At 48.3% G+C, this 20,508-nt stretch overlaps 1 protein-coding gene across 8 annotated transcripts in view; it reads left to right on the forward strand.

The window, feature by feature from the left end:
• The window catches only part of LOC128122319 (solute carrier family 22 member 4), a 60,935-nt gene that overhangs the window by 20,224 nt on the left and 20,203 nt on the right, over positions 1-20,508 (forward strand). For 5 of the 8 annotated variants that reach the window (XM_052757786.1, XM_052757787.1, XM_052757790.1 and 2 more), the window contains 3 exons: positions 9,840-9,882; positions 12,199-12,353; positions 19,655-19,826. In XM_052757786.1, coding sequence (XP_052613746.1) covers positions 9,840-9,882; positions 12,199-12,353; positions 19,655-19,826 — 370 coding nt within the window. Of the gene's footprint in view, positions 1-9,778; positions 9,883-12,198; positions 12,354-19,654; positions 19,827-20,508 lie in introns of all 8 variants that reach the window. The other 3 variants (XM_052757788.1, XM_052757789.1, XM_052757793.1) reach the window with 2 other exon arrangements.

A 20,508-nucleotide genomic window follows, 5' to 3' on the forward strand; every position in this document is an offset into this window, starting at 1 on the left:
TTGAGTAGAGCAGGTTTTAGTTCTAAGATCTCTTTCCTCAAGCCTGGTTCAAGAGTAAACACTCTACTTGTTATCTGGGCTACTTTAAGTCACGGCTTTCCATAGCAGAGAGGCACGGGTCATTTGAGAGGGAATCTTATCTTAAAGCAGTTTGCTTGCATTTACACTTCCTGTCTCAGGAGGGACTATGGTCTCTTATTTAAAGATGAAGGAGATGGAGGACTGAGGAGATGGCCCCATCAGTTAAGGTGCCTGCCTCAAAATCTTGAGAACTGTCTTCGGATCCCTAATACCCACATAAAAACCTGACATGATTCTGTGTGCCTGTAACCCCAGTGCTGGCAGGGCATGGAGACAAGCAGATTCAACGGGCTTTCTGGCCAGCAACTCTAGATGAATGGCAAGCTCCAAGTTCAGAGAGAGACCTTGTCTCAAAATACACACAGTGGAGGAAGACCTCCATGTGTACATACACAGGCACGCTGACCTGTGGCATGCACAAATGCACCCATACGCACAGTCATGCATACCTGTGTACATACATACACTTCACATACATACAATTTTTTTAATGAAGAAGCAAGGCTGATAGAGATGAATGTGTGGGCAAAGTCACATATCAGAATTGCCAGAATCTAAGAAAACCTGTGTTCTTTGACTGCTTTCCAGGGTTTTCAGTTTTGTGCAGGACTTATCTTTATGGTCCTTCACAGCTTTGGTACAAGCTGAAACTGCCAAGCTTGAACTACTCAGAGAGTTAAAAATCAAAGGTGCCTTTCAAGTATAGTGCATGGTTCTCCTAGCCCCAGAACCACATTTTCCTGTTACTTCTAATTGGTTAGTATTCATTCATTAACAGTTTAGGTATGTACCAAGTGCCCAGCCCTGTGTTGTTCTAGGCCACCTAAAACACAATTGTACTGATTATTCAGGTATGGCAGCATTACCTTTCTGATGGAGGATAAGAGGAAAGGCTGACTTTTTTCTTTCCCTCTACTAGAGAGCAAGAATAAAGTAGCCCATAATAGAACCTGTTCACAAGAATGCTGGGTACATGCAGACACATGTGCAGAGCTGGTCTGCCTTGCTTGACCTTGAGACTTATGAAGGAAAAAAAACTATGTCCTGTGCCCAACACAGACCCTGGCCTGGGGCAGGTATTCAAGTCAGCTGAACAAATGATTAATTAATTCCTATGACCAGTCCACTAAAAAAAGAATTTGAATGAGTCACTTCATTGCTCCCGTGCTTTCATTTATTCACTTACGAAACAAGAAAAAAGAGAGTACCCATCCCATAGGACAATGTTGAGTGCTCTTGAAGCAAGATAGCATGTACACTAAGCATCTGGTACGGTCACTGGGTATGGTGGCACAAGTCTGTAATCTTCGCACTTGGGAAGATTAGAAGTTCAAGGTCACCCATAGATACATAGCAAGTTCAAGGCCAGCCTGGGCTGTCTGAGACCTTGACTCAAAAAAATACACTATCATTGTTATTCTTATTATAATTTATGTTGAGAGATGTAAAAAGTCAAGAGTGACCTTCCATCTCTTCTTTCCTTTTTGTTTTCCTCTCAACAGTAATAAGATTGAATTCAGAGCTTGTGTATGCTGGGCAAGCACTCTGCCATTGACCTACAACTCCAGTCTCTTCCTCATGGCCTTTGTGAGCTGGTTTTAGCTATTGAAACAACTGAAAGACACATGGTGCAGCTAGGTAGATTGCACTCTGCTCTGTTGTAGAAACCTCTGATAAGAATAAGTGGTGATGGTTACCAGTGCTGGTTACCATGCAGAAAGGTCATGAGCCATGACAGAGCCCAGTATCAGAGCTTTATTAGGAGGAGGGGAGCAGAAGAACCAGGCCTGGGAAAGGAGCACGGGCGGAGAACAGAGAGAGAGAGAGAGAGAGAGAGAGAGAGAGAGAGAGAGAGAGAGAGAGAGAGAGAGAGAGAAGGGAAGAGGGGGGTCCGGCTTTTTAAGGAGCAGGTGGGCTTATGGAGCTACACCAGGCATGCGCTGATTGCGTGACCAGGCCGCAGGCACGTAGTCACCAGTGCACACTGATGACATAAGACAAAAGACCCTTTGCTTAGCTCCTAAACTGTGCATGTGCATCATGCAGCTGGAGTGAGAGCAGAATTCTACCATTCCAGACTTTTTGCTTATTATAAAAAAGCGGCCGGGCGGTGGTGGCGCATGCCTTTAATCCCAGCACTCGGGAGGCAGAGCCAGGCAGATCTATGTGAGTTCCAGGCCAGCCTGGGCTACCAAGTGAGTTCCAGGAAAGGTGCAAAGCTACACAGAGAAACCCTGTCTCGGAAAAAAAAAAAAAAAAAAAAAAAAAAAAGCGAGTGAACAAGAATAGGGGCATCATTTCTCCCAGAAAAACTGCTTCCAGCTGACCTGTTGGGCATCGGTTGACTCTTCAGGGGAGTAGGGAAGGGGGCTTCCGAGGTAGACAGTCGTCCTGGGATGGTGGGCTGTCATCTGCTGCCTCGGAACTGTTCATCTTTCTTGGCTTGGCACTCTGGCTGCTTTTGTGTCTGACAAGATGCTGGTGAGACAGAGAAAAGCTTAGAAGAAAGAATTATTATTATTATTATTATTATTACTTTACTCTGGGGGTTCCCAGGATGATGGAGGGGGTCCCAAGACTAGGAAAGTTTGGGTTTGGCACTTATCTTGAAGTAGATCCAACCTGTCAGGTGGGTTTAAGCTGGTTTCTGGAGCTTAGGAAAAATTTTAAACATATTAAGAAGCAGCCATGAGAAAATTAAAGTCTTGGGCTGGTGACCATTGTAGTGTTTAGTACTCTGCTGGTTAATGTTAATGAGAGACAGAGAGAGAGAGATTGGAATATGTTCTTAATTTTTACACAAGATAAGCTTTATCAGAGACAGATTATTTTAAGGCAACTGTTTCCTTTATTAGTTTAGCACCCAGGAGACACAGGTGATCAATTGCTGAGAGCATTTAACAGTAACAGATGGTTATATTAAAGTCTGTTTTTTGCAAAGCCCAGACCTTTTTGGTCTTGGGGTGTAAATACCCTTTAACTGTTACTGTTCCTTTACCACCTGTGTATACATATGATGGTCCTTGGATTCTGGCTCTATGGTGATTCTGTAAAAATTAGCTGAGTAGTTAATCAGAAGAGGGAACCAGGAAGAGAAAAGAATGGGGTGAGACCTCATTCTTCAGAAATTGGGGACAAGGCAGAGAGCAGGGCCCTGTCTGTGTCTCTGTGCATGGAAAGCACTGCTGACTGGTCTGGAGTGAGGCACATGGAGGGAGCAAATGAAATGAAAGCTTCTACCTTAGCTGGAAAATCTTTTCCCATTAAGTAACCCTGAAAGTACAATTAAGTCTGGTGAGGTGGTAAGGCTGTCTCCCTACCCCAACAATAGGGAAATGAGAAGGAGAGGTGGTACCCCAAAACTCCCTCAGGATTGATTAAGTGGCTTGGTATCCAACAGGAAGGAAATGGATCACCTCCATGCTGCATACTGGGTTCCCTGAGAGCTCAAGGCCAAGCCTATGAGGTCTGCTGGAGGTCTTTGTTTGTCCCCTTACCCCGAGGTGCCGGGGGCAGTCAGCTGACCAGTTGTCTCTCTAGGTGGCACTTTGAACAAGGCTCAATTGATGGCCCAGCAGGGCATGCACTAGCCCGTGTGGCCTTCTTTCCTGCACTTAAAACAGGGACCCAGTGGCTTTTGGGAGATGGTCAGATAGCGTGTACCAGCATTTGGCAATTCTGTTCACGGCTTTCTCATTTCTCCATGGTACACCTTAAAATGCCACAGCTGGAACTTCTGCCTGTGGGGTCAGGAGCCTTGCTCTCCAGATGCTTAAGTTTTAGCCCTTATGTCAGGGAGGGCTGGGAGACAAAAGACCGATTTTATTCCATGTCTTGATTTTTTTTTTTTTTTGATAGTTTGCTGACTTGAATAGCTTTAGAGCCATCCTGATTATTGTGATCCCCATGTGGATCCTGATTGTAAACTTATTTGCATGCGTCCTAGCCTGTTTCTAGACCTGTCTGTGCTTAGCGGCCTTCCCACCCGGTACCGGAGAACAGATAAGGTTCTTTGGAGTCAAAGATTCCTTAGGTTCATGAATGCAAGTGGACTGGAGAGAGAGAAAAGGGGGGGGGGCGGTTAGAGCTTAAGTAAAAGCATGGGGAAGAAGTTAGATAATTCCCGTGAAATATCAGGGTTGAAGCAGCCATTATGTGGCCAACTTCAGAGGAGGAGTGGAAAAACAAGGAGAGGAAGCCCCATGTCCCATGGCTACAGCTGAGACAGAAAAGAAATAAAAAATTAAAATAACAAACAGGATCCCCAGGCTCCTATCCCGGGCGTCCCAGAATAGGCAGTCTGTGGACCGGCATTAACAGCACCAATTACCCGAACTGCCATCACAATAAGGGTAAAGGTGGGCCTACGTACCAGATGACTCCCTGGGAGCCCAGACAGCATTCACTACTTCGTCAAGAGAGAATATGTTGTGGTACACAGCCGAGGACCCTGGGGGTCCAGCGTGAGAAATATATCTCAGGCTACAGTCGTGGGAAATGGTGGGGGGATTGGAAAGGGGAAAACTCACCAGTCTTGTTAGTGGGTGTGTTGTGAGGGTCCAGCAGCTGGGCAAATGAAAAAAGCCAAGCAGGCAGTCACGGGCAGCACAGGATTCCGGATGCAGAGCCCCAGACATAGAGCGCTGGAAGAGCCTGTCTCATCACGGCACCAATGATAAGAATGATAAGTGGTGATGGTTACCAGTGCTGGTTACCACTCGGAAAGGTCACAAGCCATGACAGAACCCAGTATCAGAGCTTTATTAGGAGGAGCGGGGTGCAGAAGAACCAGGCCTGGGAAAGGAGCACGTGCACAGAGCAGAGAGAGGGGGATAGAGATAGTGGGAGCAAGACAGGACAGAGAAGGGAGGGGGTCTGTGTCCGGCTTTTTAAGGAGCAGGTGGGCTTACGGAGCTACACCAGACATGCGCTGACTGCGTGACCATGCTGCGTGCACATAGTCACCAGTGTACACTGATGACTTAAGATGCAATACCCTTTGCTTAGCTCCTGAACTGCGCATGTGCGATCACACAGCTAGAGTGAGGGCAGAATTCTAACAACCTCAGTCTTAGACCCTGAGGATCTGGGGGGGTGGTGCACATCCAGTACTCCTCCCCCTACATAGCTTGAGCCAGCTTGTTGCTACATTTCACTCTCACCAGAAAGGAAAGGGGGAGCCTGTTTTGAAAACATTAATGTTTGGCTTAAAAGGACATTCCCCAGAACAAGGCCAGGCAGCTGGTTAGTGAGACATCCACTTTTAGGCTCTGATCCTCTAACTAGTAGTGTGTTTGTGTGTTCATGTGTGTTCATGTGGGTAGGATTTCCATCCCATCAAGAGAAACAGGTCTTCCAACAGATTGACTATGGCACCCGTTACCACAGAGAGTTCACTGGGTCCTGGCTAGTGGGGTTTCCAAGACACATCCCTCAAATCCCAAGGGGTTAAAAGCAGTCAGGGCCTTGCTTCCCCAACAGCAGACCTTTGGATGGAAAGGCTTCTCTTTGCACTACTGCTTGGTTTACTGGACTCTAGTCCCACAAGCCCCAACTAGGACTTTTTCTGTAAACCAGAGCTCCTCACAGCTTTCCCAAGAGACTCCTTGGACACAAAAACCCTCAGAAGGTAACTGGACCCTGGAGCAAACCGTAGACAGCCAGTGTTGTCGAACCACATTTACCAGGGTCCCCAAAGACATGCAGTACCCGATACGGGACTGGGGCAAATGGCTACTGTGTGTTCATGGCTGGTCAGGACACCTTGTTGGGCACCTCCTCCTCTTCATGGAGGGAAAGAGAACCTCAGCCATGGTCTCCAGGAAAGAGTTGCAGGGCACTGAACCAATCTCACCCTCCCCAACACCATGCTTCTGTACAAAGAAATCAGGTTTGATTACTGTCCCCAACAGGCTACCTTCATGGTGTCCAACCTGTATAGTCACACAGGGCCCCCACACTTGATCACAAAGTTCTTTGGGTGTTTTGAAATTCTTTTTTTTTTGTTCCTTTCTTCCAAAACTTTTTTTTTGAAACAAGGACTTGCTGTATAGCACAGGCTAGCCTCAAAACTCCCGATCCTCTAGGCTTACACCACCATATCTGTCTGGAAACCCTTAATTTCAGGCCTAGGAAGATGGCTCAGTCAATAAAGTGTTTGCCATGCAAGCAGGATGACCTGAGTCTGATCCCCAGAGTCCATGTGAAAAAGCTCAGCGTGGTGAAGTACATTTGTTATCCCAACACTGGGAAAGGTAGACAGAGAGACACCTGAGGCTTTTCTGACCAACAGGCCTTGCCTAATTAGTGAGCCCTGACTCAAAAAATAAGGTGGAGGGCACCTGCAATTGTCAATGTTGACCTCTGACATGTGTGTGTCACACACACACACACACACACACACACACACACACACACACACACGAAAGGAAGAAAAAGGGAGAGAGAACTAAAGAGAGAAAAAAGGAGAAGTGAAGGTCATCTAAATTTTGTACTTGCCATTTTTGAACCAGGGGTTCAGCCAGTTCGGTTTGCACTGGGCCTACACATTAGTAGAATTCCCACCCATTTTTTTTCTCATGCTGGGTCTGACTCCATCGCCATCAGCCTTTCTCTTTCCTTTCTGTCTCTAAGTCCATTTATTTATTTATGTTTGTTTGTTTTTGGTGTTTTGAGACAGGGGTGTTTCTCTGTGTAGCCCTGGCTGTCCTGGAATTCACTATGTAGACCAGGCTGGCCTTGAACTCAGCATCCTCCTGGCTCCACCTCCCCCAAGTGCTGGGATTAAAGGCGTGCTCCACTGTGCCGGCCACGAAGCCCTTTCTTTGCCTCTCTATTTCAAAGTCCTGACAGTGAAACAATTTTTTAAAACCACAAAGCAGAGAACATTCCACTTGGAAGCTCTTTGCTGTCAAGATGCAGCTGAATAGTGATGGCTAATGGCTGGCATGGTAAGGCCACTGCTGGCGTAAGATTTGCTGTGTTCTGCACAAGGCTGAATGCGGTGATGGAGGCCTTCTACCCCCAGTCCCAAGCAATTCCATTCTAATGTCACGTGCCTGAAGAAGTGTGGGAACTCTTTGCCCTGCCCTTGGAGATGCAATGACGTGCCTCTGTGTGTCAGGGTTCGATCTCAAGCTGCTCTCTGAGTGTTAGCCAGCTACTTTTGGAGGAAGGCAGCCATTTACTCAGACACATCTTGGCTATTCCCTCTGGTCTGTAGACTGGCAAAGCACAGGAAGCTGGCTGGACAGCAGTCGAGGACTTGTTGTCTGTCTTATCTCTCAGAGCCCATTCAGGGACCTCAGGTCCATTTTCATTTCTGAGTAATTTACTTTTTAACCTTATTTCATTTATTAATATTAGTGTGGATGGGTGGGTAATGTGTATGTGTAGGGGGAGAGTGCATGTACCACAGCGGGCATGTGGAGGTCAGAGGACAGCTTTGTGAAGTTGGTCCTCCCCTCCCACCTTCACGTGAGCGTCAGGAATTGAACTCAGGTGGCCAGTCTCACTCAGCAAGCACCTTAACCCTCCGAGCCTTGTTGGCCCCATTTCTGGGTAATTTATAAAGAATGAAGCCTTGGACTCTGAGTAAGAACACTTGCTATGTGGGTGCCCATAGACCTGAGTTCAAATCCCTAGGACTCATGTAAAAATGTCAGGCATGGCTGCACATGTCTATAACCCCAGCATTAAAGGCTGGAGGAAGGTAGATCCTGGGAACACATTGGCCAGCTAGCATAGTCTAATTGGGAGCTTCCAGTTCAATGAGAGGCCCTATTTCAGGGAATGACAGGAAGTGACAGAGAAAGACACCTGACGTCTTCCTCTACCCTCCATATGTGTGGATGCACACTCACATGTATGTAACACACACACACACACACACACACACACATATAGAAAACCATACACACATACCAACACACACTTGGAATAAAGGTTTGTTCAAATTGAGGTTATGAGTGTTGAGGAGTTCAAGGCCAGGGGCTGTGTCTAATGTGGACCTTCCTGCACAGGGCATCTCATAGTGAGACAGAAAACTCACTTAGATCTGTCCTCTTACAAAGCTGCTGTCCCTTGGGTTAAGCCCCACCCTGTCATCTCATTTCACTTAATCACCACCCAAAATTCCTACCTCCAAACACCATTGTTGATTTAAGTATGTTTACTTCCTTAATCCCTTACTATAGGGATTAAATTTCACCATGAGTTTTAGTGGCAACAGTCACACCATAGCACCAGGTGAGGTAACGTCATTCCAGTTAGCCTGAGATTGAGCCTTGGTTGCTTCTGAAGGCTGGAGAAGTGACTTCCTGGTCCATGTTTTCCTTCTGCCAAGCCATGCTTGGACACCCTACCGACATCATGAGCCTGGAGTGACCCTTTATGGAAGGAAGTCTATAGGGGAAATCCTTAGGTCTCAGGACTTAGGCAAGCTGCTGCTCTCAGATCACTGTGGGTTCACGAGGCCCTTCTAAAGCTGAGATGCTGGGATAGCCAAAGCCAGCTCTGGAACCCCACTGCCACAGGTAGACCCTTGGACAGGACAGTCTGCTGTGACCCCTGACCTGAGTTTTTATAAGCCCCCCTGACCTTTTTGCCCTGATTGCCTTAGCATGTTGGTTTATGCTTTACATTTGTCAGTGTTTCTAGACACACCTCTCTGCACTACAGAATGCGATATGGCATAATGCATATGCACGAATTAATTTAAATCAACTACACTTTGACGGCAGCTATGGGGAATACTAACAGAGCTGCTCCACAAATGCCCACACAGTAGAGCAAGGGGTGGGCTGGAGGGTCCTTCTCCTCTGCTGGCTTATCTTGTGACACACTGCTCACACACACACCTCAAGCCCAAAATATATAAACAGAGGTCTCCAAGCACACTTGGAAACCTCTGCACCTCCCTTGAGACTGGGCTGCATTGACTTCAGTGGAAATCTTGGAGCAGAAACTCTGCCAGAAACTGGTTTTATGGATCCACCAGCAGGAACTTGTTAGTGTTTAGTAGGAGCCATAAGGGCCTGGGGACTGGGAGGGCCCACACTGCTGGGAAGGCTGGGTGGGAGGGAGGGCAGAGGAGTGGAGGAAGGAGGCTTAGACAAGCCTCGAAAAGGGTGGGTAGGGCTGGCAGTGCTGGTACAGTGGTCCCTGGAGTGGGTCAGATGCTCCGCGACTAGGTTTGAGGGGACCAGGGAGCCAATACTTTGCTGAGAAGTCTTCTTAAAAAATAAACTCACACAGCGCTGCAACTATTTCCACTGTTCAACATTTTACTCCTGGACCGACTGGCTAGGTCTTCTGCCCTACTCTTCTGGCTTTTCAAATCTCTCCCTTCTGTGCTGCCTCAAAGGGACAAGGGTTCCTTTGCTTCATACTGCTTTGTGGTTGAGGGCTCACCAGCCTTCTCGATACATAATGCAAGCAGGTTGAAGCCATCTCCTCCCTCCTGAAGAGGTAGCTAGTGTCTCAATGGGAGACAGGGGCATGCCCCAGGCTACCTGCCACATTGACTGGCAGAGTCAAACCCAAAGCTGCAAGGCACAGCTGTGCCCTTTGCACAGAGCCAGCAGGCTGGCACAAGGGAGGACAGTGCCCCTGGCATCCATCTGGCGCTCCTTGGAGTGGGGCACGGGTGGGTCCTGCTGGAGGACTGGGCTCACGTTGCATGCTGTCTTGTTGGCAGTGGAATCTGGTGTGTGAGGATGACTGGAAGACACCCCTCACCACCTCCCTGTTCTTCGTAGGCGTTCTCTGCGGCTCCTTCGTGTCTGGGCAGCTGTCGGACAGGTAAGAACTCTGGATGGGGAACACTGAGGTGGAGCTACTTATCAGTCCACAGCCTATCTTGACATAAGACCAAGGTCATAGGCTTTCTACACAGAGAAGAATCCTCGAGGCACTGAGTGGATAGTAGGAAGAGCCTAGCACTTGGAAGGCTGGGGTCTGAAGAGAGGATTAAAGGTTCAATGTCAGCCTGGACTCTATATCAAGACCCTGTCTGACTAACTAAATCTATCTTTCCCAGAAAAATCTAGTATGCAACCTTGACAGGAGCACCCCTACATAATAAGACCCGGCCTATCTAACTAACTGAGTGACTGACTAGCTAAGTAAATAAATAAGTCTTTCACAGATGACACTCATATGTAGCCCTAGCCTCAGCATCCTGCCAAGACCCACTCTGTCACACTCCAGTCTGAACTCAAAGGCTTTGACCAAAGAGATAGAAATATTGACCCCACTAGAAAGTGGGGCCCTTTTGCCACAAGCCCTTTCACAGAACAGGATGCTGGTATCATCACTGCCCCTGAGTCTGCCCCCAGTTCTTGACAGGGCAGGGGACAGATGACATGTTGTTGCTGTACAAACAGCCAGCAGCTAGAGTAAAGCCAAGTCGAATCAGCTATGCACTCTCTGAGCCTGGGAGCTGAGCCACGGCTGGGCCTGCAGCCATAGAACTGACCCAGGCTGGCTTTTGGCCACCAAAGCTTGCAGGCTTCATAGGGACAAGATTGCAGTTTCCCAAGTTGTGTTCTACCCGCCCTGTATGTTCTCTTGTGGCCACAGCAGGTAAGAGTGCTGAATAGTTAGACGGGGCTTCCGGGGATCTGCCCCTTCTGAAAGCTTTAAAGCCCAGTGGGAACGGGGCAAGAATGCTCCACTCTGTCCACTGGTCACGGTCAGCATTTAGGCATCTATACTGGCCTGCCCTTAGGGTCCTGACAGGATACACGTCAGCTGCAGCCACTTAGAGCATCCCCTCTGCGCATTCGCTACATTTCCTTATAAAAGGTGGGCCTTGCCCATCTCCTGTCTCTTTCTCTTTCTTCACTCTTGTCCCCAGGGACTGGTCTCTGCCCCTTCTCTTCCCCTTTCTCTGCCCCTTCTCTCCCCTCCCATCAACAAGACTCCCACATGGGCCCTGTTGTATGGTGTGACTCCTTCCCACCATTTTTACAATACGACAGTCACTGCCAGAATGAAAAAATAAACTGAGCAGTGGCATACCAGACAGAGCTGAGCATAACATCTTCCCACAGAGCAGTGGTTTGCAGTTTTAGAGACACCGAGACACACCTGGGCAGCTGCGTGTGGGTGCTCCTTGACCTTCCCTAAGCCCTGGCCTGATAAACCCACCCGAAACTGAAAAGACGAGATTGAAAGAAACTCTTCACACACCTAATATGACATGCTAGCTCAGCAAACAGCCAAATGTAGAGGGCCAGTTGTTTCCCCTCACTGTCTGTCAGCATGGAGAGAGAAGCCCACGGGCCACACCCCTGTCCAGCAGGGAGAGTGGGGGGGAATCAGAGTACAGAATCCAACGCAGGGATTCCAACTGAGTGCAGAGCACTTTCTCACCACTGTAAAGTCATGAAGGCCTAAGCTGAACCACTGGAAGTCAAGGACTGTCTGTCATTTTTAAAGCTCTCTGGGTGGTTCCAAGTGCAGCCAAGGTTAAGAAGCAACAGCCCTTGAGGGTGTTTCTAAACTTACAGAATTCCCATGTGGGTGACATGAGAAGTGTCTGCCATCTGCACTTTGTGTTTTGCCCACTTTTCATAAACGGTGTGGCAGTTTCTACCAGTGGCTCCTCTTTTTTTTTTTTGAGACAGGCTCAGGACGGTCAAGAATGGCCTCGAAATTGCTATGTAGCCAACGGTGGCCTTGAGCTTCTGATCCTCCTGCCTCAACCTCTCAAGTGCTGGAATTACAGCTATGCACCATTCTGGGGCTCCACGCCAGAGCATCATTCGTGCTAAGCAAGCACTCTCTCCACTGAGCCCCACCTCTGGCCCTCCTATGGCCCCTTCTAAACATTAGGTGTGTCCACGTGGTCCTCACAGGAGTTGCCTGTTTTCTCCAGAAGCAAGGCTTGGCACCTTGGAAGGTAGTTCCTGAGCAGGTGGATTCTGGAGGCCTCTCTGGGGAGGAGACTCACAGGATATTACAGGGAAGAAAAAAATCTGTCTGAATCCTGAGATAAGACAAACCCTACAGTGAAGCTAGGCTTGGTGTTACAACACACCCTGAGTTATGTTATGTCACGCTATGTTATGTTATGTTACATTATGCTATACTATGCTATGTTATGTTCTATAGGTTTGGCAGGAAGAAAGTCCTCTTTGCAACCATGGCCGTGCAGACTGGATTCAGCTTTGTGCAGATTTTCTCCACCAACTGGGAGATGTTTACTGTGTTATTTGTCATTGTGGGCATGGGCCAGATCTCCAACTATGTGGTGGCCTTCATACTAGGTAGGAATGACTTTTGAGACTTGGGACCCCTTCTTCCAACTCTGTAAAATGCCAGGCAGGAGGGAGCCACTGAGGGTGTGTGAGCCCAAAGTGTCCTCGACTTTGGATAACTGTGGGTTTGGGGGGGGGAGGGGAGCTGCAGCTATGGGCACCTTGAGCCAGTCACAGCAGAACAGGGCTCACAAGGGGACATCTGTACTGGGCCAGAATGTGGCCAAAAACAAGAGCTGGAGCTGGGAAGAAGTAGCCACACAACAGCTGAGACATCCTCAGGAGAAAGGGCTTGGGACAGAAGGTCCTGGGGAAAAGACAACAGGGATGTGAAGTATGTGATCTGAGCTATGGAGGCACAAGGCCGCTGGCCTACAAAGGGTCTTAAGCGGGGAGAGTGATAGGGCATATACACAGAGGGAAAGGCACTTGCTCAGTGGCAAAAAATTTGTCCCATCTGGGCAGATCTGCTCTGGCCTGAGTCTGAGTCCACACCCAGAGCACATGAGCTCTGCACAGGACAGCTGTGCTTCTGTGATAACAGTCCTGCTGTCGGAAGGCCAGGCTGAGGGAGGGCAAGCCATGAGTTACTAAGCCTTGAGGAGGCCCTGGACCCTCTCCAGCTTTTCTGGGAAGGAAATGAGGTGAGCTTCATGGAAATCATTCAGGGCTGTTCACAAATGTGTAAGCCCTACCACCAATATACTCTGTGATCCCTCTACCATGATGAGAGGAGATGAGACACACCCCAAGCACAGTAAACATTGAGTCCTGCAATCTTCAGTACAACCATTCTAGCTGACCCCAAAGTATCCCAGTTTGTCCCCATTGTCCCAGCATAATTACTGATTGTGCCTCTTTAACAGAACTCTAATGCCTTTCTTGCACCTGGCTCTGGGGCTCTGATTGCTCTCAGGAGCCTGTGACTCACTGGCCTTGGCAATGATGTGTTCTGTTAGCCAAAGACATGCACACCCTCTGTCAGGTTGCCAAGGTGGAATTGTCCAAACTCCACTCCTTTAATTATTGGTGAAGGGTTTCTTGCCACAGGCCCAGCCTCATGTCTGAGGAGGGAGGACACACAGGAGAAGACAGAGCAAGCAGAAGCCACATGGTCCCAGCAGGTAGCCCTCTATGGGGCAGGCCCTGGCATGAAGAGAGCGGTTCTTCTCTGTAGGGATGAGGAGTGGAACAGGAATTTCGCTGAGGTCATCTGTGAGGCTGCACACATGTTGTCAGGAAGCAGAGACAGGTGAATGCCAAGTTTTAGGACAGCCTGGGCCATGTAGCAAGACTATGCACGGCTCATAAAAGCAAAACAAACAAAACTCACCGTAAGAGAAACTGCCGTTTCTGTAGAAGGCGGAGAAGTTGGTGCAGAAGCAAAGAGCTGCAAACAGTGAGTGGTGTGACCTGGGGGAGGACCCGAAGGTCACCCTGGATGGAAGGACAAACCCAGAGCAGCCCAGGCTGGGAGCAAGACGCCCAAGCAAGCAAGGAGGTCTATGTCACAACCTCTGATGCATTTTACTTATTTATTTAGAGTGAGTGAGTGTGTGTGTGTGTGTGTGTGTGTGTGTGTGTGTGTGTGTATGCACAAGCACAAGCACAGGAGTGCGGGCAGGTGGAAGGCAGAGGAAAACACCAGGTATCTTTCACAATCACTCTATTTTTTTAATTTAATGTTATTTTGTGCATGGAAAGGGGTGCACACATGCCACAGCACATGTGTGAAGGGCAGAGAACAACTTGCTGAAGTTCATTTTCTCCTTCCTCCATCTAAGTCCCTGGGCCTCACCTCAGATTATCAGGGGCCAACACGCTAGCTAGTCACCTTATCTTCTGACACTGAACCTGGAGCTCCCAGGCTAAAGTGCCTGCTCAGCCCAGCCCGGGGATCTTCCTGTCTCTGCCTCCCCAGCACAGGGATTACAATCACGTGCTACAGTGCCCAGCTCTTTTAGGTGAGTATTAGGGATTTGAACTCACTTTCTCATTCCTTCATGGCAAGCACTTTATCCACTGGCTCAGCCTCCCAGGACCCCAACCCCAGCTGTTCAAGTCACATAGAACAAGACCTGCTTCTCCAGAGACACAGGGACTCCAGCTCTGAGAGCCTCTTCTGTGAGAGTGGAGCAGTGCCACAGCTCTGGAACCACTTCCCCCAGCCCCGCCTCCTCCCCATGTGGCCTCACCTTCATGTGCAGGGTAGAGAAGAGGAGGGCCAGGTCAAGGGTAGGTTGAGCTGAGGTGTGTCAAGTCAACAACCAATAGAGGGCTCCCTGTCCGTTGGGTCCACACCCCTCATCCTAGCGGGCTCTACAGGAAACTGCTGACATTAGGTCCTGGGATAACACTTGTGTTAAGACCTTAGATCTGAAGACCTAAGAGTGTCACTGAAAACTAATCTGTCCCAGAACAGGCAGAGTTCCCAGGCAGCTCCTGCAAGGGAGGACTTGGGGAAGGACAGACACGGTGGCTGCTGGTCTTCCTGCAGCCCAGCAGCGCCCTCTGGTGTGTCAGGATAAAATAGCTACATTCCGGGGGCATTGGTTGGGGTTTTTCCTTGAAGCCAGATGTGAGAAGTTCTGTCTGTCCCTGCACTTCTATCCTCCGGGCTCTGGGAAAGAATCTGGAAGCTTGGGATGGTAAAAGCTCAGCTTGGAAATCAATCTTTGCACTGATTGCAGAAGCTGAGTTCTTCCCAAAGCAGTACAGAGTCTTCTTGTGGGCTGCTCTTAAAACCTCACCAGGCGGGGGCTGGAGAGATGGCTCAGAGGTTAAGAGCGCTGGCCGTTCTTCCAGAGGTCCTGAGTTCAATTCCCAGCAACCACATGGTGGCTCACAACCATCTATAATGAGATCTGGTGCCCTCTTCTGGTGTGCAAGCATACACACAGAACACTGTATACATGATCAATAAAATCTTAAAAAAAAAAAAAAAAAAAAAAAAAAAAAAAAACTCACCAGGCTCGCCAGAGTCTTAGGGTTATACAAAAGGCAAGCCAAACCTATCCCCAAAGCAACACGCAGATGGAGGAAGTGGGACTCGAGATCAGGGTCAATGACCCTCTCGAACCCCAGCTTTCCCCAGTCACCATGTCATTCTCAGGCACAGTGCCCTCAACCTGCCTACAGACTTCTGGGTAAAATGGCAGCAGCGTCCTCCTTCATCCCTGTAATGAGCTGCTTCTCTGTTTTCCACGGGAAAACCTAACTACCTCCTGTCTTGACTGATTCATTCATTCAGTATTTTCCAGTACTTCTAACATCAACACCCAACCACTATCCCACACCCACCCCTGCCATCCCGTGCTGTAACAGTTCTCTAGACATGTTTAAAGCTTGCTTCCTCTGACCCATATGTTTCCATTTCAGTAAGTGTACAACTGATGGCACCTTCTATAACTTTGGCTACCAGGAATCTCAGGTTTCTTTGAAATTGGACTACATCATTGGTTATGCTGCGTTTATCAGCCACATATTTATTTTTTATTATTTTTCACTTATCTGTTAAAGTATTTATCTTTGTGATATTGAAGATGAAACCATGGGTCTCCTGCATGCACTGTATACTAGATGTACATGCCAGCCCTTAAATGATTTTAACTTGAAATGTAACTTTGTCCTTGTCTATTTGAATGCAATGGCATAGCCAAATACCACAGACTGGCTTAGCTCAAAAACAAAACTCATATTTTCTGTCATGGCAGCAGGACATGAGGCCCCTGGTCACACTGTATCATCAGTCAGGAAGCTGAAATAGATGAACACCTGTGTCAAACTTTCTCTCTCCCTTTTATTCAGCCCTGCACCCTATCCCATACCCTGGTGCCATCCACATTTAGAGGGATCTTTCCTCCTCAGTTAACCCAATCTAGAAACTCCCTCATGAGTATACCCAGAGATTTGTCTCCAAGGTGATTCTAGACCCCATCAAGTTGACAAGCAATATTAACCATCATCGGGGACTTAGCATAGAGGAGCCCACACTCTCTCCCCATTGTGATGTAGGACACGCTTCCTCAGCCCATCCTAGAAGATGCTCATTCCCCAGGCTTGTTCCCTGAGCTAGAATCAGCTGCAGACCCTGTTGCATTGAGGTGCATGTCCTGCTGCCCCCTCATGGTGTGTGCCTAGTGGTTCCTGGGACTGACTGACAAAGTTTTGATGTCAAAGGACGGGAGCCTACTGGGTGGAGGAGGCAGTTAGTGGACATGATCTCCTAGGGCTGCTCATGATCCCACCAGAGCCAGGACATGGCTTTGACTTGGATGTAAGATTTTTGCTCTCAGGAAACACTGAGAAGCCAGGCTTTGCCTGGGAACATGAGCCTATGGTGCAGAGGAGGAGGACGGGGATCTGGTGAGCAGAGCTGGATGTCATCTCTCCCATGGGTCTTTTTTCTGGGTGAGCACAGAGAACTTATTGAATCTGCCAGACTTGGGGCCCTCTCCTGGTGTTCCATAGAGAGAACTGCTTGGCTCTTAGCCAGTTTAATGATCAGCCCAGGAAGGACTAAAAGACATTCAAAACCTCACTCATCTCCTCTTGTGTCTCCACTAGCATCCCAGGTGAAGGACTGGTCCATAAGACCATGGGTTTGGCCAGGCAATTTTCTTCTTGAAGGCTAGACACACATCAGTCAACTAATATGACTTATATTCTGGCTACATCACTGTGTTGGGGTTTATTGCTTGCTCTGGGTTTAAGGATTTTTATCTGGATTTTGTTCATATGTGTATATGCATGTGTGATGTGCATGTATAATGTTCATATGTGTATATGTACATGTGTGGTACTCTTGTATGTGCATGTGTGGAAACCAGAAGTTAATGTCCTAAGTCTTCTGCTGTACTCTCTCACTGGATCTGACTTACCCATTTCAGCTAGACTGACTGGCCAGGAAGCTCTCAGATCTCCTGTTCCATCCCCAAATGCTGGAGTTACAGATGTGTGCAGCCACGTCTAGTTTTCATATGGGTTCTGGGCGTTGAACTCAGGTCCTCATGCTTGACCAACCACCACTTTACCCACTTAGCCCCAGCCCATTTGTGTGTGTGTGTGTGTGTGTGTGTGTGTGTGTGTGTGTGTGTGTGTGTGTGTGAGTGTTGAGACATGGTCTCATGTAGCTCAAGTGGGCATTGAACTCATAGTGTATGCAACCAAAGAACTCCTGATCACCCTCCCTCCACTTCCTGAGTTCTGGGATTCTAAGTGTGAGGTGCCACATCCAGTTTATGTCACTGTTACTGATACGTGAATGTAGAGAAGTGGCTTTAATTCCTTATGTCTCAGATGACTAACTGTTAGAGTCAAAGAGATCATTTATGTAAGCATTTGGCCTAGAATGGGGCTAAAGAACTGCTGTGAAGCTGATGGTGACAATGGTGACAATCACAATGACTATGGCGATCGGGTACATCTTAGTTACTGTGCTGTGGCTGTGATAACACACCCCGACAAAAAGCAGCTTTGGGAAGAAAGGGTTCGCTTTGGCTTACAGTTCCCGAGGGGCTACAGTCTATGGAGGTGGGAAGGCATGGCAGCAGGGGCAGGGGCTGACCTGGCAGTCAGGAAACAGGGTGAGAACATTTTCTCCCCACGTAAGAGGCATAGAGAGAAAAAGAAGGGGAGTCAGCCTAGAAAAGCCCAAAAGCTACCCTTAGATATACTTCCTCCAGCAAGGCTCCATCACCTTCCCCATAGTGCCCTCAGCTAAGGCTAAGTGTTCAAACACACAAGCCTACCAGTGACATTTCTCACTCAATGACAGCAGTATATAAGGAAGGGAGAGACCCTAAAAGTTATAGAGCATTAGGACTAACACGGAGTTGTACAGTTGTACAGTCCACCTTGATCCACAGGCTGGCAGATCTCTGGCTTTGCCTGGTATCTGGTGCACAGTCAACTCATCCTGAGTCTGTTAGCATCTCCTTTATACCCTGTCCAAGTGCTACAGTTTATCTACTGGCCTCACACAGAAACAAGTCTCACTTAGTCCTCTGTGCTTTTCATGTCCATGATCAGATTCTCTGCTTCTAGATTTCTGCTTAGGAAGAACACACACACACACACACACACACACACACACACACACACACACACACACCACATACCCATTCATTATCATATCATAATCTCAGACAAAGACAGCCAGACCATTATAAAGTGTGGTCATTCATAAAGTAAGGAAATTGTACTCATGAAACTCAAAGTAATCAGACACCACCCTAGGGAAAGTCTACAGGCAGAGAGGTGGCCCTGGGGTTAGAAGTCTAGTCCACACTGGAACTTGGGAGACATCCAGCAGAAGACTATGAAGTTCAAGCCCAGCCTCAGCTTTCTCCAGAAACTGAAAGAAAAAAATCAGAAGGAAACCACAGAGGAGTATGACTCCCTTTCTCCTTTTTATTCAGTCTTGACGGCATCCCATGCACTGGTGCTGCCCACATTTAGGAGGGGTGTTCCTAGCTCAGTCAGCTCAATCCAGAAACTCACTGACATGCTCAAAGTGTTGTCTTCGGGTGATTCTAGATCCTTCAATTTGGTAATCAATATTACTAGTGTGGGCAGGCCCTACACAAAAGGTGAAGCTCGTGCCCTTGGCCATACCTCTGTCCTTAGGTCAGTGGGCCCAGAGTGGATAGATTTCTAGTGTGCTAGAATCCGGACCTAAGTGACACCACCATCTCTGAAGACCTGCTGCTAGTGGCCTACTGTGCTGCTTGCTGCACAGGACAGAACCAGCTGCCAGCATATCCTTCCCCAAACACCACCAACTGCACGTGGCTTTGAGCCTCTGCACTGGTCACTGGGTGTGTGCCTAGTGTCTGGGCTGCCACTACAGGGACAGCAAAACAGCGCTCCTTCCTTGTTGTCCCATCAGAGAGCAGTCTGCCTGGGGAACATCAGCTCCAGTGCTGGCTGCCCGCTCTGGGAAGCTCCAAAGGCAGCTGGCTTCCGGGTATCATGTCCGAGGGTTCAAGGACAGGAGTGTGTCCTGACAGCTGGCAGCACCACTGTTGTCTCATAGACCAGTGTCTATTTGCATACAGATGAGAGTTGTGGACAAGCGTCCCACACCCTGACTCCCACCCAGCGTCTCAAAAGAGCCATTCTTGTCTCCTGGACAAGACAGTCTGTGTCTCCCACTGGCCTCTTATTCTGAAAATGCAGCATTCTCAGAAGGCAGGTGTTTCAGTTTCATTAGTAAAGCCCTTGGTAAGCATACGTGGGTTCAATCCTATCTCATAAAGCAAATGTTGAAGAGGGTGGAAATGCTAATTCTGCCCCCTTATTTTGAACAGGAACTGAAATTCTGAGCAAGTCAGTTCGAATTATCTTCTCCACATTAGGAGTCTGTACATTTTTTGCAATCGGCTATATGGTACTGCCGCTGTTTGCATACTTCATCCGAGACTGGAGGATGCTGCTGCTGGCCCTGACACTTCCTGGGGTGCTGTGTGTCCCCCTGTGGTGGTGAGTACAACTGCCATTCCTGGTCAGCCCTCTGCTGCGGCAGGCAGGCTCCCCCAGAGATGAGCCCACTGCTCACCTTGCTGCATCTACATGCTCTCTACTGCAGCTTGCCCTGGTGCCTCCAAGCTCGCAGCACTCTCTGCATCTCTGGGAGTGGGCGCATGCACTGTACAAAGCCTGGTTCCCAGAAACTCTAGCCTTCTTCCAGATGCTTCCCACTCCAGCCTCATGCCCGTTTCCGTGTTGTCTGTGGAGCTGGTACTGTTGGACAATGTTTTTAACTCTGTCCTCAGTTTCGGGCACTTTCTTTAGAAATCCTTTCTCTATTCAACCACGATTCAGTCTGCCCCAGCTGCTCATGAGCTCCACATGCGTGATGCAAAGTACAGAACCAGAAAATAGTGCCCTGAGCATGTTTAAACTGTTTTCCTTCTTTTTCACAGAACAGTACACACCAGCCACTCTTATACTGTGTTTGTATTTCATTAGCTATTGAGAGGCTGATGGTAGATAGCTCAAAGGCAGCATACCCAAGGCCTGTCTCCAGCAAACACCCCACAAATGGAGTGTTATACATTGTGTTGGATATTATAAGTAATCCAGAGATACATGTATACAAGATGTGCACAGGTTATATATAAATCTTACACCTATTTTATTGAAGTTGTTTTGTTTTGCTGTG

The sequence above is a fragment of the Peromyscus californicus genome, unplaced genomic scaffold, assembly GCF_007827085.1.
Source record: "Peromyscus californicus insignis strain IS unplaced genomic scaffold, ASM782708v3 Scaffold_3__1_contigs__length_106647218, whole genome shotgun sequence".
In the NCBI taxonomy this organism is placed as follows: domain Eukaryota; kingdom Metazoa; phylum Chordata; class Mammalia; order Rodentia; family Cricetidae; genus Peromyscus; species Peromyscus californicus.